The following is a 26,800-nucleotide window of genomic DNA, read 5'->3' as shown; positions in this document are numbered from 1 at the left end:
TATTCTTTATTTTGTGAATTTATAGTTTGTTTCATGTTTTTAAGAAACTTTTATTATTAATCCATCCAAATTTAAAATTGTTTGTTTTATTCTAATTTATATTTTAGATTGTGATTTGGTGTAGAAATTTGAATGGACATAACCTATAATATTTGGACAATTTAAAACTAAATTAGGAAATTGAAGAAGTTTTAGGCAATAGCCTGTTTTTTCTTTTCCGATTCTTGTATTTTTTTGCTAACCTTATAAATAAATAAATAAATCTAATAATACAGTATTTGAAAAATCTTTTCATTTTTTCTCCAATGCAATGTCTTTTTAATGAATAATTTTTAATTCTTTATTGCTCCTTATAAGTGAATGATAGAATTTTCTCTGTAATTCTTATACTACCTAATTTTATTTCAGAGACACTCTTCCTGAAATAAGAGCAATTTGCATGGCTGAAATCGGTGTTTGGATGAAGAAATTCCATCAGAACTTTTTGGATGATTCCTACCTGAAGTACATTGGTTGGACTCTACACGATAAAGTTGGAGAAGTCAGATTGAAATGTTTGCAGGTGCAGTATTATAAACTTTTTCTATTTTAAATTCAAGTTTTATAAACTTTTTCCAGTTTACCTGAAAGTTTCACTTAACACAGTTTGAAATCGCAGATAAAAAGTCTATTGTAGAATGAGAACACAAATTGAATTGTCAACCACTTTTTTATATTATAAAATATATTTATAATAATACATATTTTATAATAAAAAAGTGGTTGACAATTTCAATTTGTATTTTCATTATGGAAAAGTACCACAACATCACTCACAACACAACTGTAATACTATCATAGAAGTTTTACAATTGGTGATATTCTAATTCAATGATTTGGTTAAAAATTGATGCAATTAATCGTTATTCTTTAGTGGGGTCTACGTTTTAAACATATATTTTCTTAACGAATAAAATATAATTGATTATTTTTAACAAGGATGAACAGTTAATATCAAATATAGCGGTATGAGCTATCTTATATAGAAGGGAGGGAATCGGCAACGGTGTTTTTCTATCTTCCTCCACTGCCATTATAACGTGGACCTCACTATTAATAGATTGGGAGAGGACAAATGCTCTCTATACCACGGTAGAATGGGGAAAGTAGGCCTCTATTGGTTTTATTTTAGAATTTCACTATCTAATTATTTTTGAAATGAAAGTTTAGTTAAATGATATCACAGTTCAAAGATATTACAAAATAATTACAGTACCCTATTTTTTACAGTGAATATTTGGTGGAGGAAAATGAACTATCAGTAAACTTTTTTGATATGTTTCAATTGTTGAAATATGCATGAGGACGATGAGTTTCTGAAGCAACATTCATTTTTACTATTAGTTCTGTGAACAGTAGTCCTCGAGCAGTTATAAATCACAGTTTCCTCTAATACTGTCCATCAGAGTAAATGCTGTCATGTCCTGTCGTGTCGGCGAGATATCGGTGTATAAACGATTAATAGCTGTTTGGGTTGTTGTATCGACAATGATATTAATTTGATGTGAACAGTTATGCTACCATCATCAAAAGCTTACCGAGTTGAAAACAGAAAAAGTCGGGAGAAAATACTATGCTACTTCAAGTTATCAATTGCATGCCTCACTGCATGCAATGAATAGTCCACACAACAGCTGTGTTTTCAATAAGTTACATTGAGATATTGAATTGAATGTGTCATTGCATGCAATTTATAATCCACTCGACAGCTGATTTATGATGAATAATTCTATATTCTGATTTTTACTCTAATATTGACAAATGAAGGACGCTCCGTTTCCTTTTATATTATCCTTGAAATGCAAAATTTCCAAAAAACTTGTATATACGCACAAAAAAAACATACCTGTCAAATTTCATGAAAATCTATTACTGCGTTTCGCTGTAAATGTGGAACATATAAACTTAAAGAGAAATGCAAAACCGTCGACTGAAATCTTAGACCTCACTTCCCTCGGTCAATTAGTAGATTTGTAGAGCTTCCTTTCTTCTAATTCTCGAATTTAATATTTAATTATTTATTTATTATTTCATCACATTACATCATGATATTGGGAATACTCCCATTTGATAGGTGATTTGTCAAATAATTGCATCCTTAGAACTATAAGTAAGATTTCTAACAGGTAAAATAAACAGTAACAGAGTATATAACAAGGTGTATCCTTTATTAGGTCTATCATTATTCTTAGTCCTAAAAATAGAGCAAATGTGAGCATTTTACTTTGTGTCATTGAGTGCAGAGTTTATGGTTAATTGAATTCTGCCACCGAGTAGTACGCTTTATCAACTAAGATTCTTTTCACAGATTTCTTGAAGAGCTTTAGAGATTCGATTTTTCGAATGGTCTCTGGAAATTTATTATATAATCTTAATCCAGAATAAGAGGGATTCTTCTCTTATGTCGCATGTCTATGGACTGGATACAACATCAATTTATTATACATTTATTTATTTATACATTGAGTCATAAATTATAGGTAGGCCTATGTTTATAAATATTATGAAGTTGTATCAAATTCTCTGTGGATACATTTTATGATTATTGTTTGGTAATAAATTTGGATTTATTTTGCAGGCCTTGCAACCATTGTATGCTTCAGAAGAGCTGAAAGGAAAACTAGAGTTGTTCACGAGCAAATTCAAAGACAGAATCGTCGCCATGACCCTCGATAAGGAGTATGATGTAGCTGTGCAAGCAGTTCGATTGGTCATCAGTATACTCAAGTTAGTATAATTCTTTTTTATTGATAATTTTTTCAGATCCTTTTCAAGGCGAACGCACACAGCGGCAGGCAGGCAGAGAAAAAATCCCCCCAGCTCTTCGAAAGCCCGTCTGTCTGCATGCAGACTACATTTTTTCTCCGTCGGTCTGCATACGTCCGTCTGCTACTGTGTGCGCCCGACTTTGAAATCATATATGGCTTTCCAATACATAGAATTAGAAATTTGATTTCGAATTTTTTGTGTGTTGAATTAGAATTAGAATATGACGTTGTCTGTAACTATGATCAGTTGAATGGGAATAATAGTTATTTGTGCAACTAGTGCGCAAAGTAACAGTTTGCTGCACCGAAAGAAACGTTTACGAAAGGAATGGTTTGTTGAGTGCAGCAGAGGAACTTTGCGCACGTATTTCACATTAAATTTTTCCTACAGTTACCATTGAATATGAGAAGAGGGTAATTATGAGTAAAATTGCCTGAAATCCATCAAATGTTTTTCTGTGTAATTTTATTATTGATAAAAACCTTAATTTATTGTCAAATTGAATAAAAATGTTGTCCTTGGTTATAATATCTACTTAATAATTTGCTCGTTGTGCTTCGTTGCACCTCTGCTCACTATAGCAGCCCAGTCACTGTTACCAACTTCATTTTGATTTTGCTGCACTGTTGCTCCATATAACCTACTAAGTATTTTGCGTTGCCATGTTGCAAATCTGGAGTGCAGAAAAAATTTTTCCCGCACTAGAGCGGAAAAGTTATTCTTTGCGTTTTGTAATCAGTGCAGCAATGGCCACTTTTCAAGGTAACTGTAGGAAAAATTATTTTTTCCTCCACCTACTGTCTAAAGTAATTACTTTACTCCCTGAAACATAATACTAAAGTTTCACTTTTTCGCTCTAGGTAGTAAAAAACAGAAAAACTCCCTAGGGAGTAAAAGTGAATCCATTTAAATAACATGGGAAGCATCTCTATTTTAAAAACTTACATGGTAAAAGGTTAGAAGGTCTAAGCTCAGATGAGAAAGCGTAATAGAGGTGTCTGTCATTGAGTCAACTGAATTCAATACCACAACCAGAAATTTGATCAACTCATGAAATATATGTTTGTATGATATTATATTCTAAATATTAGTAGAAGATAAAAATTTATACAATTTTTAAAATATTTTATTCTATTCAAAATACCAGCCAACAAATATTTTTGATCTGCAATTCAAATCTGAACCGCGTGATCTGGAGTCAGCCATTTTTGGTAGCCCAGCTGATATAATTGTTACACTTGGCCGATAGATAGCGCAATCAGCAGTGCCTATCAGACGACCGGTTTTTAGGTTTTAGATTTTAGGTTATGTTGTTAGGAAACATTGTCACCAATAAGTAAGTTATTAGAATGTTTTAATTTGCAGTTTCTATAAAAAAATGTAGATAGAGGAAAAATGTTGTGTACATCACGAGCGAAAAATACTTTTTCTCCCTCAGGAAAATTGTTGCCCTCGGCTTCGCCTCGGGCTTCAAACTTTTTCCCTCAGGGAGAAAAAGTCGTACTTTTCACTCTAGATATACAAATAACTATTTCCTCCACCCACTGTCTAAAGAGCCTACTTTACTCCCTGAAACATAATACTAAAGGGTCACTTTTTCACTCTCAGGAGGAAAAACAGAAAAACTCCCTAGAGCGTAAAAGTGACTCCATTTAAATAACATGGGAAGCATCTTCATTTTTAAAACATTTGAAATAAGTTGGAAGGTCTAAGCTCAGATGAGGAAGCATATAGAGTAAACCAACTGAATTCAATACCTCAACCAGACATTTGATCAATATATGAAATATATGTTTCATGCTAAAATTATTACAAACTTCATATCAGTATACTATAAAAATATATAAATATTTTTTTTCATATTCCATGTTATTCAAAATACAAACCAACGAATATTCCTCATTAACTAATCAAATTTGAAACGGGAACTTCATCATAGTGTTGTAGTCGAGTCGGCGGCCATTGTTGTTACAACTTTTGCCGACAGATAGCGCTGTCGGCGGTATACTGTGTGATTACAAGCCAGCTGTTTAATTTTTAAGTTATGTTGTAACACATTTTACTGGTCACGTAAGTTTTTAAAAATTATTTTATTTGCAGTTTTTATAAAAATGTAGGTGGAGGAAAAATGTTGTGTACATCACGAGTGAAAAATGTTTTTTCTCTCTCAGGAAAATTGTTGCCCTCGGCTTCGCCTCGGGCTTCTAACTTTTCCCTCAGGGAGAAAAAACAGTACTTTTCAATAGATATACAAATATTATTGATTCATACAACAAGTAGATAATCAAAAATGATAGGGAGAGTCACTTCACAAAATTTTCAGTTCTTAATTATTTTCACAAAGTAGATTTTCAAATTTAGATGCTTTAAAACCAAACATAGAAGAAATATTTCACTAAAATAGGAAATACACACATATTAAAGAAATAATTTTGCAGGACCAAAAAACAAACTTGTTTGTTTGATTTCTGAATTAAATCATTGACCAGTACTTGACGAGATCGGTCAGCCTCGTAGATGAATACATAAATGATTTTGACTTGTTGTTTGTAGGCATCACCGCGACATCCTGACGGACAAGGACTGCGAGCACGTGTACGAGTTGGTGTACTCGTCGCACCGAGCGGTGGCTCAGGCGGCCGGCGAGTTCCTGAACGAGCGCCTGTTCGTGTGCGAGGATGTGGTGGCCCCCTCGCGCACCAAACGCGGCAAGAAGCGCCTGCCCAACACGCCGCTCATCCGCGATCTCGTGCAGTTCTTCATTGAATCTGAGGTAATTGACAAGTTCAAAAGATACAAGAACTATTACAAACAATATTATACCACAAGCGTCTACCCAACTCACCGCTCATCCGCGATCTCGTTCAGTTCTTCGTTTAATCCGAGGTAATTAACAATTAGGCTAGCTTCACACGCTTTCGGTTTCATTCGGTTCGGTACGTTTTCGGTTTTGTTTGGTTCGTTACCGAAAACGAATGAGACTTTCATACATGACAGGTTTTAATTCGTACGGTTCTAATTAGGTATTTTCTTCTCAAACACAGCTGTGTTTGGATTTTCACAGTTCATGCTGGTATATTTAAATATAACAGCTTGTGTTAAATTGTGATATGTAATTTCTTGAACAACAAAATTTTAAAATTAATTAAAAATTGTGTATTATTTGAATAGTTTCTTTTTGATTATGTTAATTTTGGATGTTCAGAGAGATGATTTTTTTTAATTGAAAATTTGTTCTTGTTTTGACACATGGTATATAAACTTCATCTCTTCTCTCCATTGATGAAATCATGTAATATTCGTGGAAAAATAAAAAAAATAATAATTCTCCCTGAGTTTTAATTTATATCTTTCATATTTGTTTAGCAAACTATTCATTTGAGAAAAAATGTTCCTGTGAACTAACAGAAATGAATTGACCATATGATTTTGACTTGGAAAATTTTGAAACAGATAATCACGATATCAGTGTAAAATAAAAACAAAAAAGGCAAGCGTATGTAAAAGACTTTGTTTTTTCCCGTTTCCCTAGCAACGAATTCGAATATGATGAAACCTATTCGTGTCGAGGGGGCGTTCGGTGCTATGCGGTTGCTATTCGGTACCGAACTCAAACCGAATCATCGTTTCACATTTATCGGAATTTGCCGAAAACGTAACGAACCGAACCGAAAGTGTGTGAAAGTAGCAACGAATTGAAACCTGATGGAATTTATTAGAGTCAAGTGGGCGTTCGGTTCGATGCGGTTTCTATTCGGTACCGAATTGAAACAGAATTACCGTTTCACACTTATCGGAATTTGCCGAAAACGAACCGAATGAGTGTGAAACTAGCCTTAGGCTCAATTCACACTTACGCGACTCAAGTCGAGAAGAAACTAGAGTCGCAGTCTGTGTTTTCAAATGGTGACACTCAGACTAGTCTGGTGGTACCTCCATTACGGAGGTTGGCTACCATCATGGTAATTGCTACTTTGTTGACTGCTGCTCGAAAGAGGTCCTATGACGTGCAGTTGAATGCTTCCCTCAGGTTTCTCAACAAACATATTCTTCTACATCTCACTGAACGCTTACGAACAAGTTTACCTTGTATTATGAGGAGCAGAATTACGTACTTAAATTCTCCCATAATGTGCCCAAAGTATGTCAATATCAACTTCATACACCCCTAATTGCTTAAAATATCCTATTTGCCACTTGTGGTATCTTTTTATTCCAATGAAGCTGCATTTGCTTTAGTCAAGTTTCCTTGAATTCAAGTTTTTTTACGTTTGAGTTGAATGAGCGGTTTTAAAAGCTTGAAGTCAAGTTTCCATACCTTAAAAGTATGTAATTATGAAGTGAAAAATCTAATTAATCTCAAATTTTTCTTCATCTGTACCATACTCTTTTATTTAGTTGTTTTTCTATACATTTCACATTGACTGATATTTGTTTCATCTCATTTTCCAATGCATAGGGTTGGATTGTACGGTATCTTCAAGATTCATGTTGAATTCGAAATTCAAATCAAATAGTTTTATTATTTGTTCTTGAGCAAGTACTCATACAAATAGGAGTTGCTATCCTAATCAGATACATAATACATTCTTGATTAACAGAACAAATGATCAAAACATGAACATTACAAAAAATCCTGCTTCGATAATATAATAACAATATTCAAAATTAACACTAGAAATTACAGAAAATACACAAATAGTTTGAAAAAGAATTCGAAATATCCAAAATTTCCAAATATAGCAATAACAAAATTAACCGACAATGTGATGTTTGATCAAATTTGTTCAACATCTACTTGAATCAACAATACTTGAAGAAGGGTCTACATTGGTGTAGAGGATTCAAGACTCTGTTCTTGTGAACTTGACTTCAAGTTCACAAAAATAATTAATTCCACTCAATCGTCAAGAGAACTTGAATTCAAGGAAACTTGACTAATGTAAACGCCTCTTAATATTGTGATGCATTTTGTTTTCGATGAACAAACTTACATGAATATCTTTATTCTTCAGGGCTACCTTTGAATATAAATAAAAATATAAATATGAGTACCTTTTTTAAAAAGGGTGACTAAATAATTTTAGAAAAGGTTCTCATATTCATATTTTTATTTACATGAATATGTATTTCTAAACACCTTACTCGCTCAAAATATCCCACTTGCTACTTGTGTTATCCTTTTATGTCAATAATTGTGATTTATTTTGCTTCCGATTAACAAATTTACATGAATAAGTTATAACTTACGTGATATTTTCAAGTGGTTTTATTCTTTATTTTGTGAATGTAAAGTTTGTTTCATGTTTTTACGAAAGCTCTATTGTCAATCTATCCACATTTTAAATTGATTGTTTTTCCAATTTATATTTTCAGATTGTGATTTGGTGTAGAAATTGAGATGGACATAACCTATGTATAATATTTGGACAATTTGAAACTAAATTAGGAAATTGAACAAGTTTTGGGCAATAGCCTGTTTTTTCTTTTCCGATCATTGTATTGTTTATGCTAACCTAATAAATAAATATGTATTAACATACACATTAATCGCTCAAAATATCCTACTTGCTACTTGTGTTATTCTTTCATGTCAATAATAGTGATGTATTTTGTTTTCGATGAACAAACTTACATGAATATATATTTCCATACACCTTACTCGCTCAAAATATCCCACTTGCTACTTGTGTTATCCTTTTATGTCAATAATAGTGATGTATTTTGTTTTCGATGAACAAACTTACATGAAAATGTATTCGCATACACATTAAGGTTGTGCAAAGGCTAAAAATAAACTTTCTACTGGTGATATTTTTTAAAGTTTTTCGACTTGTATATATATCATCGAGCTATCAAAATTAAAACGTTATTTCAGGAAAACATTTTTTCGATCATTACATTTTGAGATATGAGCGCCTAAAGTTTAAATTTTTGGGACAGAACATTTCAAATTCGGTAAGAGATAAATCCATGAAATTTAGAGGATGAATTCTTCATGGTATTGTTGATTGGATAAAACATTTTTTTTTGAAAATATCAATTTTTTAAAAAGTTATTCAATTTACCAAAAATAACTCAACTAAAAGTTTTAGTAAATTGAATCACTTTCTCAAAAATTGAAATTTTCAGAAAATTTCTGTTTTAATCAATCAACAATACCATGAAGAAAGTATCCTATAAATCTCATGGATTTATTTCTTACCGAATTTGAAATGTTCTGTCCCAAAAATTTAAACTTTAGGCGCTCATATCTCAAAAAGTAATGATCGGAAAAAATGTTTTCTTGAAAAAAACGTTTCATTTTGATAGCTCGATGATATATATACACAAGTCGAAAAACGTTGAAAAATATCTCCAGTAGAAAATTTATTTTTAGCCTTTGCACAGCCTTAATCGCTTGTAACCCACTTGCCATCGTTGTTATCCTTTTATTTGAATATTGTGATGTGTTTGTGTTGGCAGTTACACGAGCACGGCGCCTACCTGGTTGACTCTCTGATCGAGTCCAACGACATGATGAAAGACTGGGAGTGCATGACGGATCTGCTGATCGAGGAGTCGGGGCCGACCGAGGAGCCTCTGGACGACCGTCAGGAGACCTCCCTCATCGAGCTGATGGTCTGCTGTGTCAAGCAGGCGGCCACCCGGAGAGGCGCCCGTTGGGAGAGGGCCTAACCGCAAAGTGGCTGTGAGTCCAACATATGTTACATTCAAACATTGAAATAATAATCTATAGTTAGATTAAAGTTATAGGCTAAGGGTAACCGTCCAATAGAACCGTATTCAACCGATCCGTTCGGCCGTTGGATCGGACGAATCTGCCAGCCGTTAATTCGGCCGAATATGGTCGTTCATTGGAACCGTTTACGTCAGTCTAGTTCAGTAGTTGGCTGGTTGCCAATATAGGTTGTTAATCACAGGTGGCAAATATCAGATGATTCGCCACACCAATTATTGAATTAACCACTATCATAGCCACCAAATTTTTTCATAATCAATGATTATATTGAGATTTTGAAAATTGAATAAACAAATATCCACTAAATTAGTTATTCATTACGGTACTATAATCTCTCCTTCAGATCCTAGGTATTTGTTTAGCGATCTCTGTCCATAGATTCCTTTGAACATCACGTCGATTATATCTTCTGTCTCGCATATCCCACAATAGAACATGTTCTTGAACCAAACTTATCAACTTTTCATTGTCTATAGTTACAACTTTATAAAACAGAACAACTTCAAAAAATCTGGTGTGGTACACTCACACAACTTTCCTTGCCGTTATGAAAACCTGACGCTAGTGTTTCCGCGCATCTCAAGTCTACTATTCAAAGATTTGAGCCAGCTGGTGACAGGGAAATAACGCTGGAGACACACGAGGTCTGCTATCTCTTCATAGTGAATCATTTAATAGAATCAAAAGTTGCCAACAGTTTGCAATTGGATAATCACATTTTCTCGAATTTCGAACTTAATTTTTATTTTAGGTGAAAATGTTACTGAACATTAATTGTAGAGATTCTCATGCTCAATCTTTTCCACTCGAAATTTTTTGTTTAAATTGTATCTGAATTCTGAAGCCTGATAATTGAGAATCTAAAATCAAACTTTGCATAGATGGGGTGGAGCTCCTGAAATTTTTACAGATATGGGAATTTAGGCAGTTGATAGAGCTTATCGATAACTATTCCAGGTATAACTTTAATCAAAATCGTTGGAGCCGTTTTCGAGAAAATCGTGAAAAACCCTGTTTTTGACAACATTTTCGCCATTTCAGCCGCCATCTTGAATCGCATTTGATCGAAATTGTTTGTGTCGGATCCTCATAGGGGAAGGACCTTAAGTTCCAAATTTCAAGTCGTTCCGTTAATTGGGAGATGAGATATCGTGTACACAGACGCACATACACTCATATATACACACACTCATACACACACACACACACACACACACACACACACACATACACACACACACACACACAGACACACACACACATACACATACAGACCAATACACATACACATACAGACCAATACCCAAAAACCACTTTTTTGGACTCAGGGGACCTTGAAACGTATAGAAATTTAGAAATTGGGGTACCTTAATTTTTTCGGAAAGCAATACTTTCCTTACCTATGGTAATAGGGCAAGGAAAGTAAAAAAAAAAAACCAAGTCTGTGAAATAATTTTAGGTTAGGAGCACTTTGTTGTCTCAGCTCGACTGGTTAGTTCGGCCGGATAGAGCCGGAAAATCCCATTCAATTCGGATTGAAAAATTGATCTGCCGGAGACGGCCGTGCACGGCCGTATGAACCTTTTGCAATGGACGAGCATTCCTTTCTTTGTTGGGGGATTGTTCGGTCGCTTTCGGTAGTTTTCGGCCGAGGATCGTTCGGACGAAATCTGTTCCAGTGGACGGCCCTCCTAAACCTACTCCATCTCAGTTTAAACTAGATTGTTCAGCTGTTGGCTTGAACCAGGAATAAATATTTTATACAAGGGTAATTTTATTCAACCTCCGATTGGTCGTGAATAAAAGACGAAATTATATACAAGAATCATTTTTTCACCAAACGTTAGTTACATTTACGATTATTCTTCGACATTCAAATTCAAATTTATTTATTTGCCATAAAATAATACAGAATAAGGCTCAACTCACACTTTCGCGACTCAAGTCGAGAAGAGACTGCGATCTAGTCTCTTCTCGAGGCAGCATGTGTTTTCAAATGGTGACACTCAGACCAGTCGACTCTAGTCTCCGCGACCTCGTGACTGTGAGACTGAGTCGACATGTTGGTCGAGCGTCGATTTGAGTTGCGTAGTACCGCGCATTTCAATGAAAGTGAGGTTATGTTTCATGAAGTGATGTTTTATCATTTTAGACAAGAATTAGATAAGACATTATATCCATAGTAATTATTATAAAATTTGTTACATGCAAATTAGTGACTAATTAGATCTTATAGTTTAAATATCTTCCCAAAGTTGATCAAGAACACTTATCATTTCAGACCTTGTGTAACAGAGGAATTTCAAGTTTATCCTACTAAACAAAACTTCCATTGATCAGAAGACAGCTAATTTTCACAAGCAGTAAGGTGATCAATGAAATACCTTTTGAGTAAAAATAGCGTCAATGAGTGGATTAAGAGGGAATATTTATTTACCTTAAATATAGCAATTTAATTTTAATTCTTTTTTTTTCATTTTATAGTCTTTTCTCTGCACAATATTTGTTTGATGTTTTATGATTCTGCTGTTATAAAGTTTCTATTATAATTATTAGTTGATTTTAACCTCAACTTTCTGCATTATTTCGAAATATTATGTTTTTCTTCTACTGTTTTGCAACTCTCACCAGCGGGCAAAGATTTTCTTTTTGCTGGTGATGCCTAGATTTTATATTTTATTTCAATTTTATTCAATTATATGTATGAGTAATTATGTTTATTTAATTATATTTTAATGATATGTCATATTATAAAGAGTTTCTATATGTTTAGAATATTCTAATTGGCAATAAATGAAATTGAAATTGAAATAAAGTATGGTTAGAAAATAGAGTAGCATAGAACTGAAGTAGTGACAATAAGCGGAAAAGGCGTAAGGTCGAGAGACTGGAGTATCCTCCACTGGAGTCGTACGATTCGAGTCGAGGTAGTCTTGAGTTGAGCCTAAGGATTCAACAACAAAACGTGTTTAATTGTTTTAAAAATAAATGTTGAACATGATCCACTGGTAAAATTATACCTCAACATGTAGACAAATGAAATTATATTTGGTACCTGTTTGTATGCTGATTGAAAACTTCATTGCCTTGTTTTTTGTGAGATCCAATGTCATTCAATGATCATCGAATGGAACTATTTTGTTACAGGTACTGTCAGTGAAAGAAATCAAACAAGTTCAAGATGATAAACAAAAGTTGACTGAACATTTCATCGGCACACTTCCTATTCTGTTGGACAAATATAGAGCTGACCCTGACAAGCTGGCTAACCTACTATCTATACCTCAGTACTTCGAGTTGGAAATTTACACTGTATCTCGACAAGAATCTGTGAGTATTCATTCACATTTTTTCGCTTTTTAAATAATTGCTTCAAGTTTTCTCCTTCCATATTCTACCGTTAATTTCAAATAATTGAGTGACAAAATGTTCATTACATATTCAACTTTTCACTGTGTCCTTCACAGAATGGAGAAATGTCTCATATTTGTAGCGTTTTTACAGACGTCCTTGCAAAATTGTTCTGCTTGATTCAATAAAACTTCAAAACCTTTCAATCAAATTTCCTTTTCGAAACACAATATTCTCAAACTTTGTTTTACAGTTTCAAGTGAAATTTTGTTATTTAAATTAGTTTTTAATTCATACGAATTCAAAATGTATTGTTTGTGTGTGTTTGCACTAAAAATTGTTCACAAATAAAGTGAAATAAACATACTAGTAAATGATACTTGGACTAGTATATGAATCAAAATTTGGGGGAGTACCAGTTTTGAGCTGCGTTTGTTAGCCCTGCCTCAATCGCTTCTTAAATAATTTTTTGTCATTGAATTAATAAATAAACAAATATACCAAGGAATCTTCTATTTCACAATATTAATGTGCCTCCAATTTATTGGTTATTGGATCGTTGAAGCAAATGAATTAGCGAACTTGGAAAAGATCTTTATTCATAGGGTTATTAATATATTCAGGATCTTCACTATGGCGGATGAAAATTTATAATTTTACTTGATTTTATCAACAGCAACAAATATATTGATTAAGGAATTTTCTATCGTTGTTGGAATTACTTACTAAAATTAACAACATAAAATAACCTATATTGATAAGCAAAAGTTTTTTTTTATTGTACTCCTATACCCATGGTCATTGCAAATTCATTGGTACATGGTTTTCATACTTTCATTTATTAATTTATTAGTTCAAAAGAATCATGATATTGAAAGAAAAAACTCCCGAATTAACACCAGAGAAATAAATTAAAGATAAGTTCATAATTACATGATTTTTACAACTATCCATAGTGTTTGACAAATAACCATAAAAAGTGGTTGACAATTTCTTTTTCCTACAGTTACCTTGAAAAGTGACCATTCCTGCACTGATTACAGAACGCAACGATTCACTTTTCCGCTCTAGTGCGCAAAGTATTACTTTGCTTACTCTTAATACTAAATGTATTATCTTGCAGCCATCCCAATCAGCTGTTGACATTGTTGGCGTGTATTTTTAATCCGAATTTGAGAACTCATCAAATTATATATTTTGAATATTATTAATTATTCATTATTTTAAATAATATTTTTTCATTCATAAATTGATTGGTTGAAAAATTGTTAAAAAATTAAGTTTACTCAAAACTATTCAAATTTTCAAATTAATTGTATTGATTTAATTTTTAATTTGAATAAACTATCGATTATTAATTTTCAATTGGATTATCAAGTTTCAAATAAATTAAAGTTGTTATTAATAACAAAATTATACAGACTGATGGATTTCAACCAATTTTTTACCCACACCTAATCAAATACTTCTCATATTCAATGGTAACTGTAGGAAAAAGTTGATGTGAAATACGTGAGCAAAGTTCCTCTGCTGCACTCAAGAAACCATTCGGCCCTCGCCTACGGCTCGGGCGTAAACGTTTCTTTCGGTGCAGCAAACTCACTTTGCGCACTAGTTGCACAAATAACTATATATGTTCTTCATTATGAAAAAATACCACATAGCCTACAACTAGTGTTTGTCTTTTTGGTCTCAACATTTTAAAGTTTCTTCAAAGTTTGGAATTTTTAAATTGTTTGTTATTGGTTAAATGCTTTTTAGAAGTATTATTAAATTCAAAAATGTTTCTTGTTTGTTTTGAATTGTAATTTGTAAATTGGGGTGTGTAATTCGAAAACATGAAAGTGACACATAACCTAGCAGCTGCATATGGTCTGTTGTATAAATTAGAATTGAAACCGTTTTGGGGTCAAGCCTGTTATACTTTTCTGAAAATTGTATAATTCTGAATGATTAAATAAATGAACATATCATCACTTTTACGCACTAGTTCCACCCTACTGCAACCGTTAGAATATACAATATCGGGGACCGAGCTTCGCTCTGGAGTAGAAAAGCATAAAAAATTTATTACGAAAGAAGAAATTATAATAACATTCATAGTTCATACAGAAATGTTCTATCCAATGACAGTAAATTTAGATTAATTCCCAGAAGAATGCAAAAATTCCCCTCACAAAGGCCCAGTTGAAACAAAAGCCGGTTAAATTTTAATCCTGTTCAACTTCATGTGAACTAAATCAGAGAAGACCATTTCAAAAATATGGATCTACTGGAATTAATCAGGGTTGAAAATAACCCGGCTTTTTTGCAACCGGCACCAAGTACCTGATTCAATGATTACAAAAGTTTAACAGCTGAGTCATAATTTTGACACAGTCTCACAAACATGAACTTGCTCACTCACTTCCATCAGACGACGAAATAATTATTATCAGCTGTTTTCCCAAGGATGAATAATAATTATCCTTTTAATGTCCTTCAGCGAGTTTTCCCAGGGATGAGACCTAGTGCAATCGAATCTTTATATTATAAACATACCATGTTATGAATTTCTTGAGAATCGTTAGAGCCGTTTTCGAGATCCGGTGAAATACAAACATATAAACATATAAACACATAAACAGAAGTTGCTCGTTTAATAGTAAAGGAAGTTTTAATAGGAGAAACCCCATATAAAATAGCCATTTTTCTATAAATTGGAAAATGTATATATAATTCATATGATAAATGATATATAAGTAGTTGATGAGTGATTGGGAAATATAATTGATACCTAATTTAGAGTGTAATGGATGTATTGAACGTTATAAAATTGACTTTGTGTGCTTGTTGTTGCAGGCTCATGTTTGCCTTGTATTTACTAGAGTTACCAAACATGACGTTGTCTATAATGTGTAAACATTCTGTGACAATAAAGATATTTATTTATTTAATAGTGAAGGCGATTTAAATGATTTTATTTCGGCTTCTCCACAATCACTACACTACCTTGACAATCTCGTCGTCAGAATTAAATAATATTTAATATATATATTATATATTTACAATATCTTATCAACCTGAGAAAGGTTTCATGACCAGATTTTTCTTTGACTACCTACCTATGTGTTTGTGTGCGTCTATATATATATATATATATATATATATTATATATATATATATATATATATATATATTATATATATATATATATATATATATATATATATATGTGCCATACGCTAATAATAATAATAACTACATATATAATAATAATTATTATATTAATAATAATAATTATATATTTATATATATATATATATAAAATTATATTGTGATTAACTCGATAAATAAACAGCACAACTGTAATATCTTTCGTTTGTCGTACTTAGTCAGTGTTTTAGGATCCGCACAGGTAATAAATGTCTATGATTTCTGTACAGAACCTGGATCTACTCCCGTTGCGATGTGCAAAGGTCCACCATCATTGACAGCATTGTCAATAAGTACAAGGAAGCGATTGACGAATGGAATTCACTCATTGAAGGGGTGAGTGCGTCACTGGAGTTCCTCAGTTCTGCCAGTTCTCAAATTGTCTAGTGTATAAAATTATTGTTCGCGTCCCGTAGCTTTGTGTCCGTGACTTTGAAACGGCTTATAGGCAAGGTTCGCGGGGTAATATTCACGGCATTGTAAGAACATCAGGCTTCAGAAAACCTAGATCACAGAATTCAATACAGAATCGGCTAGTATCCTGACGCCAAAATCCGTCATCTTGAAAGAAAGTTCATCATTGTAATAGTATAGAGATGGGAAGTTCGGATAGTCGGCTAGTATCTTGATGCCAAAATCCGCCATCTTGAAAGAAAGTTCAGCATTGTAATAGTATAGAAGATTGGAAGTTCGGATCACTTTACTGATCCGGGTCAATCTGTCTCCTTCACTGCCGCAACCCAATCAAAATACCCGGATAGCAGAAATTTTAATTTCTAACAAGTTGACGCAGTCACGTGACGTGGTCTTGGTGCACTCATGTAAAATGCATTGTTTGGATTGATATTTTCCATTCTGTTTGTATTCTGTGCCTAGATCCCCAGATTGAGGAAGCTCCCTACACACAGAGATTCTTCATGAATGAGAGAGTTGCAACGTATCACCACAATGGAAAGAGCTTGTTGAACGAATGTCAGCTGATAGGCTGTGTTGTGCTAAAAGGATTAATTCCAAAAACCTCATTTTGCGACTTTTCGGATGTAACACGTTGCTTTTGAGAATATACAAAAGAGCATAAATGTTGCTTATGGACGGGTACATTAAAAGTCCTTGTGTATCTTTTTGGATGCAACACGTTGCTTTTGAGAATATACAAAAGAGCATATGTTGCTTATGGAAAAATACATTAAAGCTTCCTGTGTATCTTTTCAGATGCAACACGTTGCTTTTGAGAAGATACAAAAGAGCATCTGTTGTTTATGGCAACAGCATAAATATGTTGCTTATGGGAAAATACATTAAAGCTTCTTGTGTATCTTTTCGGATGCAACACGTTGCTTTTGAGAAGATACAAGAGAGCATCTGTTGCTTATGGAAAGATGCATTTTCAGAAATGTTCCATGTTTTTGAACGAGTAGTATTGTAGTCTAGTGGCCCACCGCCGAAAGCAAAGCTAGAGGACCTGGACTGTAGATGAACATAACTTGAAAGGTTCAGTTTAATAATGTTTTAAAAGTGAAAGGAAAGGTTTTGGAGGGTAGATTTTGGCTTTTCAATAGCAATATGATTATATAAAAGCGAAATGGCACTCTTTCACTGACTGACTCACTCACTCACTCACTCACTCACTCACTCGCAGAATTAAAAATCTACCGGACCAAAAACGTTCAAGTTTGGTAGGTATGTTCAGTTGGCCCTTAAGAGGCGCACTAAGAACGGATTTGAAAAAAAATCAAAATATACGCCCAAAATCTGCGTTTTTTGCGCTTTCTCAGCTTTATCAAGAACAAATAAACAGTAAATGTTCAAATTTACTACAGAAGCTCAGTTGGGGTGTAATAATGTTGTGTTAGAAGGAATTTGAAATAACGCCAAAGATACACCCAAAATTTTCTCAGTTATTTCATCAAGTAATGGACAGAAAAGTTTCAAATTTGGTACAGAGGTTCAGCTAGGGTCTAAAAATTTTGTGATGAGGTGACTTTAATATTTCATCAAAGATACGCCCAAAATCAGCGTTTTTCCAACGTTTTTTCAGCTATTCTGCGTTTTCTCAGTACTTTGACTTTCTGATGGAATGAAGCATGCTCAAATGAAAAATGCAGGCAAGCGAAGCGAGCCCGCTGATCTCATCTTTGGACGATCCAGTCGGTGGTAGTCGGATATGGCGAGCGAAGCGAGCCTGACGGCTAGTAAATTGATTATATTATTCGAAAAGTTTTGAAAATTTTAGATAATAAAATAAAATTATTTTATTTTTGTGGTGATATTCAAGACAGAATTATTAATTATCAACAAGAATAAGCAATAAATATTTTATCAGATATGCTGGAATGACTTGAAATTACTTTATAACGTGAATCTTACCATAGTCATTTCAGTTTGTTGGCAAATAACTGTAACAATTTTTCTACAACAATTATTGTTTTACCAATTTTTTATTTCTGCATATTGAACAATTTTTCTACAACAATATTATTGTTTTACAATTTTTTTATTTCTGTTATTGAGAAATAACTGCATCAATTTTTCAGCAATAAATGTTTTCAACTTCTCTGATATTTGTTTGTTTCTAACAGGGAGAAACGCCAGATGACGATGAAACATTCAATGTTGTATGCAGCTTGAAAAAAGTGGCTGTTTTCTATTCCTGTCATAACATTGGCAATTGGAACATATGGCCTCTTATATTCAAGGATGTAGTCGAATGCACATCTAACCAAATGCCAGAAGAGGTGAGTGAAACAAACTCTATACGGAACACATTCTCTTGAAAATGTGATTTATTTTTACCATCTTTGTCCTACTACCGTAGGTAAGGAAAGTATTGTTTCATAACGATTTCATAACACAACAAATCTACTCGTGTTCTATACTATAATAAAGGAGAGGCCGTCTTATACACGTACGGGATAGGAAAATTATGTTTGACGCATCATCATGTCTGAACTACTGGACTGATTAACTTGAAATTTTGCATATAGATTTTTAATTTACCAAGGATAGTTATAGGCCTATTTTAGGGCCTTAGTTATAGGGCCGATTTCCGAGCCTTTTAGTTATAGGGCCGATTTCCGAGCCTTTTAGTTATAGGGCCTTTTAGTTATAGGGCCGATTTCCGAGCTCGGGATTTAGCTAAGTTCTAGACTTTAAACAGCTGGAGTCAGAAAATTAGCTTTCCAAAACGGGGCGTAGTCGCAGTTTTTGTAACAGTAGTCGCAGTTTTTATTTTCTCATTTCTATAATAAATTAGAAACGTTTTTCCTCGACGAAATCAAACATTTCTAAATAATTCAAAATAGCTGAAACTTTACACTATACTCTCTTTATTTTATTATGTATTCAATTCTCTAGTTTTTTGAAATTTAATTCAAACGTGACTTTGACAATGACTACGACTACGCCCCGTTTCGGAAAGCCAATTCTCTGACTCCAGCTGTTTAAAGTCTAGAACTTAGTCAAATCCCGAGCTCGGAAACCGGCCCTAAATGTTTGACTGTTTATATGTTTATACGTTGCGCATTTACTGCGAAACGCGGTAATAGATTTTCATGAAATTTGACAAGTATGTTCCTTTTTTAATTGCGTGTTGACATATATACAAGGTTTATGGAAAGTTTGCATTTCAAGGATAATATAAAAGGAAAAAGGAGCCTCCTTCATAAGCCAATATTAGAGTAAAAATCAGACTATAGAATTATTCATCATAAATCAGCTGACAAGTGATTACACAGATGTGTGGAGAAGCCAGTCTATTGCTGTATTTCCATAAGGTCTATAATTTCAATCAGGTACTTGTGGATGAGAATACTGCGTGAGGTCTACTGTTCACAGAACTATTAGTATAATAAAGGAAAGAGTTGGCTTATACACGAACGGGATAGGAAATTCACGAACGACACATCATCACGTCTGAACTATTGGACTGATTAACTTGAAATTTTGCATATAGATTCCTAATTAACCTGGGATGGTTATAGGCCTATTTTAATTTCTTAAAGATTCCAGTAGGTCAAGTTTTAATCAAACCCTTGCGGAGCACGGGTTACCTGCTAGTAAATAATAAGTGCAATATTCCTCAAGTTTTCAATTCATTGTTTTCTTTGGTACATCTTCTTCTTCTTTCAAATAGGGACTAGGCTATTGCCTGATCCGACTCACATTCAGCATGTGATTAGAATAAAAAATTAAAATAAATAAAAATTTATAAATTAATAACATCAATATAATCTAATCTAATATCATCATAAGCATCACTACAAACTACTGTTTTCATTTTATAATAAATAATGATCATTGCCATCTTTATCGTGGCCTGCCTATGTCTCTTTTGCCTACCGGTTTATACCTCTTTGGTACATTTATCCTATTTCCTACGTCAAGCTTCAAAATTAAAAAAAAATCAAATAAGATTTAACAACTATTCCTGGACCCAAAATTAAGTGACGGAGCATTGATGTGTGATTTCATAACCTAATAATACATTGGACAATATTAGCGTTTTCAAAATTTGGTCTAGAAATGGCACATGCACACTCAACCTGGTTTTCCTCCATTGGTATAATTATATTATGATTACAGTGTTTTGTATAATAAATGAATGAATGAATGAATACGTATTAGTACTACTCATTGCTTTAAGTTTGTAGAGTGAATATTGATGTTGTTGAACTCTTCCATAAATGAAGAAACTTGAGTTATTGTCAGAAAATCCACTTTATTTTAATAAAAGATTATTATATAAAAATTACAGAGGCATACTCTCTTCAATCATTGTTTTATATATTGCATAAGAATTTTTTTCAAATGTTTTTTTCCTTGAATTGAAAAAATCTATTCATTGAACATGTACTAATACATAATTGACCGAGCGAAGTGAGGTCTAAGATTCAAGTCGACGGTTTGGCATTCTCTTAATGTTTTAATGTTTATATGTTTTTATATTGCGCATTTACGGCGAAACGCGGTGATAGATTTTCATGAAATTTGACAGGTATGTTCCTTTTTTAATTGCGCGTCGACGTATATACAAGGTTTTTGGAAATTTTGCATTTCAAGGATAATATAAAAGGAAAAAGGAGCCTCCTTCATACGCCAATATTAGAGTAAAAATCAGACTATAGAATTATTCATCATAAATCAGCTGACAAGTGATTACACAGATGTGTGGAGAAGCCAGTCTATTGCTGTATTTCCATAAGGTCTATAGTTTCAATCAGGTACTTTTGGATGAGAATAATGCGTGAGGTCTACTGTTCACAGAACTACTAGTATGAATAGTGTCAAAAATGTATGTAGCCTAATTACTAATTATTACAAATGTCATACACATCAAATTATTATCAAACTGCTGTAACGAATTCAGTGATAAGCCTACCAAATATTCCTTTCAATTTAATACCAAATTTTTTAATATCTTCTAAATTTTTTCAATTGTTTGGCACTTTTGTAAAAAATGACCTTCCAAACTGTTTTCCTCTCGAATAGATCCAATCTATGTCTCTTAGCAATTTTGCCATAACGGGTATAGTAGCTGTGAGTCTGGTTTCTCATTTCCTTCTTAATCTCATTCCAGGCAATCAAGTACTGTATATCAGCATGCTTCTTTGGAATCCTGTGGGATCTTCACCAATTGGAGAGACTGGCAAAGGAGAACGCTGCCGATGCGAATACTGTTTCCGAGATTAAGGAGCGTTTGACTAATTTCATGGAAACTATGAAGGAAATGCTGGTCACAAGCAGTATTCAAGTTTTTAAAGAGGAGGTAAATTATTTTATTCTTTTTTTACTTTCCTTGCCCTATTACCATAGGTAAGGAAAGTATTGCTTTCCAAAAAAATTAAGGTACCCTGATTTCAAGTTTTCTATACGTTTCAAGGTCCCCTGAGAACAAAAACATGATTTTTGGTGTTGGTCTGTGTATGTGTGTATGTCTGTGAACACTATAACTCCATTCCTAATCAACCGATTGACTTGAAATTTTAAACTTAAGGTCCTTATACCATGGGGATCCGACAATAAAATTCAAATCAAGATGGCGGAAAAAATTGCAGATGATTACTAAAAAACCATGTTTTTCACGGTTTTCTTGATAACGGCTCTAACGATTTTCTTCAAATTTATACCATGGATGGAGCTATTCATAAGCCCAACAACTGACATGAGTCTTATTTCTGGGAAAATTGCAGGAGCTCCGTAATATTCTTGAGAAAAATGGCAGAATGTCTATGAACACGATAACTCCATTCCTAATTAGCCGATTGACTTGAAATTTTAAACTTAAGGTCCTTATACCATGAGGATACGACAGTAAAAAATTTAATTCAAAATGGCGGATGATTACTAACTAAAAAACCATGTTTTTCACTATTTTCTCAAAAATGACGACCATTTTTTTTCAAATCCATACCCTGTATAGTTATTTATCAGCTCTATCAACTAGCATGAGTCTTTTTCCTGGGAAACTAATAGGGGCCACCCCATCATTCAGAAATGGACTTTGTAACCTCCTTCTCGTGCATGAGGTAAGTAGGTAGGTAGAGCAGTTTATTAAGCTGCGTACACCCGCACCGAGCACGCTCCTCCCTCGTACCGCCCTCGTTCCTCCATCGAACTACAGTCGCACCGCCCACGCACCCATCATGAACGTTACGGAAGATGTTAGATCTTCTCGCGTTCCCCCGATCCCCGGTCGATCATCAATCGCTCTGCTGGAGTGACGTTCGGTTGCGGAGCAGAGCGAAAGTCTGTACGCACCTTAAAATGTACACATAGTCGAGATATTTCATCTCTAGAACAGCTGTTTTGACGTCTTTTAAAAAATCATCGAATTCCACAATTTATTTAAACAAAGAAAAAAGTACTCTTGAAATCAATTATAATTATATACAGTAGTCTGATCGTAGTTGCAAATATGTTGCCGCCAATCGTCATGTTAACTCCCCTAAATTATTCTCGTTTAAGAATGAGGCTTACAGTTCAATGAGCAACGAAAGTTTTGTGAGTGTACCACACCAGATTTTTTAAAATTAAAACAGCATAAATTATAGATATACAGAGTGGCCCAATAAATCAGTTGACGCTAGCAATTTTTAAGGTCAGCTGTTGTTACAAATCAAACTACAGCATTTGAGGTTTGTTTACTGCAGATTAGTTTAAGGTTATGTTAGATGGTTGTTTTTGGTAGTTGCTCATTGTTATTCGATAGACAATGAGGATATTGTTAACAGCAGATCAGCGTGTAACAATGTGTTAAATGATTCATGGGCCACTCTGTATATGTGAACCTATAAACAAAATACCAAATACTCCATGTTTGAGTCGCCAATTCACACCATCCCAACTTTCTATTGTAACTTTCAATTTTGGTATTTTAATTATTCTAAATTCAAAAATTTTAGCTCATATATATTTTTGGACAGAACTTTGAACTTTAACTTACCTCAGTAAGAACATAACCTATTTTTTCTGACATTTTATTATTTATCAAAATTTGGGAACAATAGTTTTGGGCTATGCCTGTTGTTTTATCCCCGATCATATTCATATGATTTGTAATTGTATCAAAATAAATAAAACAACTTTTCTATTGTAAGCAATATTAAAACAATACAAATTATAGATAATTATGTAAACCGTCAGAAAAATACGAATCCATTATAGCGTTGTCAATCCACATTTTTCTAATGTATTTTTGGGAATCCGATGGTAGCAAGGCTTAGACCACAAACTCAAGTTCTGTCGTAAATTTGTTCAAATAATAACAATAATAATAATTAAATTTCTGTCCATAAATTGACCATGCAGGGCATGCTCACAAGAGACAGGTCAGAAGAAAAACATAAAAGCTAAAAAGGCAAAAACCAGCAGCGGACATCACAGCGCCAAAATTAGTCAAAATATCTACTCACCAGTGCACTGTCACATTCAAAAAATTCGTTGAGTGAGTAAAAAGGATTCTCCTGCAAGAAGTGCTTCAACCTTCGCTTTAGAGCAACCACAGGTAGACTCCTCACTGAAATTGGCAGCTTATTTATAATCTTTCCTGGCAGGTAGACCACACTGGATTGCGTCCTCCCCAACCTGCAGTATGGGAGATCCAGCCTTATTCTGTTTCGAGTGTGTACTCATGGGAGTCTCCTCTGACAGGCTGGACCTCCAGGTCACCAAATGCATTCACAGCAGATCTGAAAATATACAGGCCATAAACAGTTGAAAGACCCTCTTGTATAAACAGTGGGCGGCAATGGGCAAGGTGTTCAGCATTGCACAAGATTCTAAGCGCCCTCTTCTGCAAAATCCCTTGTTTATGTGAATCGACCAAGGACCCTACAAGATAAGAGGACCAATATCAGGGGATAAATTGCTAACATAACGCCTGCAATGCTGGCAGGAGTCATAACAAACGTCAGAAATCGGTTTACTCAGTGTATGGAGAATGGGGGACGTCATCTACCTGATAAAATATTCAAAACTAATTGAAACAAAACTTTATATATGTGTCCACATTAAAAAAAATGAATACAAACATTCTGATCCATACAAAGAGTTTTATTTACTTTTAAAATAAGTAAGTTTCGCTGCCGCACCCTTTACATCTCTGCTTCTGATTGTTGTTTTTATTAACAATATTTAGTTTTTACTTTCCTTGCCCTATTACCATAGGTAAGGAAAGTATTGCTTTCCGAAAAATTAAGGTACCCCAATTTCTATATTTCTATACGTTTCAAGGTCCCCTGAGTCCAACAGACTTCATGTGTCTGCAGCGTTATTGTCCTGTCACCAGCTGGCTTAGATCTTTGAATAGTAGATGCGCGTGAACACTAGCGTCAGTTGATCAATTTTCATAACGGCAAGGAAAGTTATGTAAGTGCGCCACACCAGAGTTTTGGAATATGTTGTATGAATTAGAAAATACAACCAATATCGAATACATAATTGTCGTTTTCACACTTACCGATTCCTCGACGACACAACACGGCAGCACGGGAAGCTCTCCGATTGGCTGATAAGGTTGGCGTATCGATAGTCAGCCAATCAGAGAGTTTCCTGTCCTGTCGTCAAGGAATCGGTAAGTGTGAAAACGGCCATCATTGGAAGAAATATCAATATTGTTGATGGAAACTCTAGTTTTCAAATTACTACGTATATAGGGTGATTCTTAATTATGGTAAAATAATTTATACGTGATAGTAGAGGTAAAAATAAGAAAAAAGTTCTTATAAACATATATCCATAAACGCTTCATTAGCGAGCTATACAGGGTGAAATATTTCGCCCGGAATTCAGTTCCTCTGGTGAAATACACCGATGCTGAATTGTTTGGGGACTAGTTCTTGAAAAACCTATGCTGGATTCATATGGAAAAATATCTGAAAAATTGAATAAAACTAGTCTGGAAGCTGTAGTGTAAGTAGTTTTTGAGAAAAAAGTTGAAATATGCAAAAAATATAAGTAGATAAACACACACTAGTTTTATTCAATTTTTCAGATATTTTTCCATATGAATACAGCATAAGTTTTCCAAAAATAGTCCCCAAACAATTCAGCATCGGTGTATTTCACCAGAGGAACTGAATTCCGGGCGAAATCTTTCACTCTGTATAGCTCGCTAATGAAGCGTTTATGGATATATGTTTATAATAACTTTTTTCTTATTTTTACCTCTACTATCACGTATTAAATTATTTTACCATAATTAAGAATCACCCTGTATACTTTATAACATTTCAAAATTCATTACACATGATGTATTATTCTTTATGTCAAGTGATTTTGTCATTCATTCCAATGATAAGTAGGTTCACTCGCTCTGAATTGTGTTTAATAATAAGGGTGATGCCCACATAAACTCTTAGGCTTGTGCGTGGGTAATGAGTGAGAGGGATGATGAGCGATGACGACTACTTTTCAGGAATTCGGGACCGACTGCTTATCGTCTCCTCCGAAAGACAGGGTGGCCATATCTATGTGATTGTGCTATGATCAAAAACTTTTTGCCCCGGTCGAGATTCGAACTCGGGTTCTCTTGATTATTAGGCCGGTGCGTTATCACTTACTCCAAGTCACCTTGTTTGAAAGGCACTTGAACCATGTATGGTTCTGGCTCTTTTTTCCAACGCCTTCTGTAGTAGGTAGCTGTGATTCAAGCTATTCCGGTATATCTGTTGTAATATTAATTGTTTATTCTTGTTCATAGTGGTCTGGTCATAACACTACACAATGATACGTAGATTCATTCGTTCCGGATTCTACAGTGTAGTATAGTGTGTATAGTTTATGTATATTCTGTCTAGTTTATGTGGTGATATTTTTTACTAATCATCTTTTTAATCTCAGTTCTAACTTCTAATTCTAAAGGTTACTACCCTCTGATGCAACTGATTTTTTGGGGGTTTCTGTGGATCAGGGATTAACATGGTCCTCCCATGTTCAATCTCTTTCCAGGAGATTAAACTCAGCTGCGTATGCAATGTCCAGGCTCAGTAGGGTATATTAGTTCATGAGGCAGTGATCTCTGCTTACTATGGATATTATGAGTCATTACTGTCTTATGGGATATTGCTGTGGGGAGGATCAAGATTCTCTACCTCTATCTTCCCTGCCCAAAAGAGAGCCCTAAAAATCATATTTAGAAAGTCACCCCGTTTCTCGTGTAGATCGCTATTCAAAGATAATAGAATTTTGACGGTTCCTAGTCTCTAT

The 26,800-nt window shown here is 34.0% G+C and overlaps 1 protein-coding gene across 1 annotated transcript in view; it reads left to right on the top strand.

Annotated features, from left to right (window-relative positions):
- The window catches only part of LOC111053810 (cohesin subunit SA-1-like), a 64,351-nt gene that overhangs the window by 23,215 nt on the left and 14,336 nt on the right, over positions 1 to 26,800 (top strand). The window contains 10 exon segments of the mRNA XM_039420376.1: positions 409 to 562; positions 2,618 to 2,766; positions 5,362 to 5,581; positions 9,274 to 9,456; positions 9,458 to 9,493; positions 12,698 to 12,880; positions 16,327 to 16,337; positions 16,339 to 16,432; positions 18,676 to 18,831; positions 21,672 to 21,860. Coding sequence (XP_039276310.1) covers positions 409 to 562; positions 2,618 to 2,766; positions 5,362 to 5,581; positions 9,274 to 9,456; positions 9,458 to 9,493; positions 12,698 to 12,880; positions 16,327 to 16,337; positions 16,339 to 16,432; positions 18,676 to 18,831; positions 21,672 to 21,860 — 1,375 coding nt within the window.

This window comes from Nilaparvata lugens, chromosome 2 (assembly GCF_014356525.2).
Source record: "Nilaparvata lugens isolate BPH chromosome 2, ASM1435652v1, whole genome shotgun sequence".
NCBI lineage: Eukaryota > Metazoa > Arthropoda > Insecta > Hemiptera > Delphacidae > Nilaparvata > Nilaparvata lugens.
The sequence above is the reverse complement of the archived record's forward strand: the minus strand, read 5'-3'. Positions and strand labels throughout refer to the sequence as shown.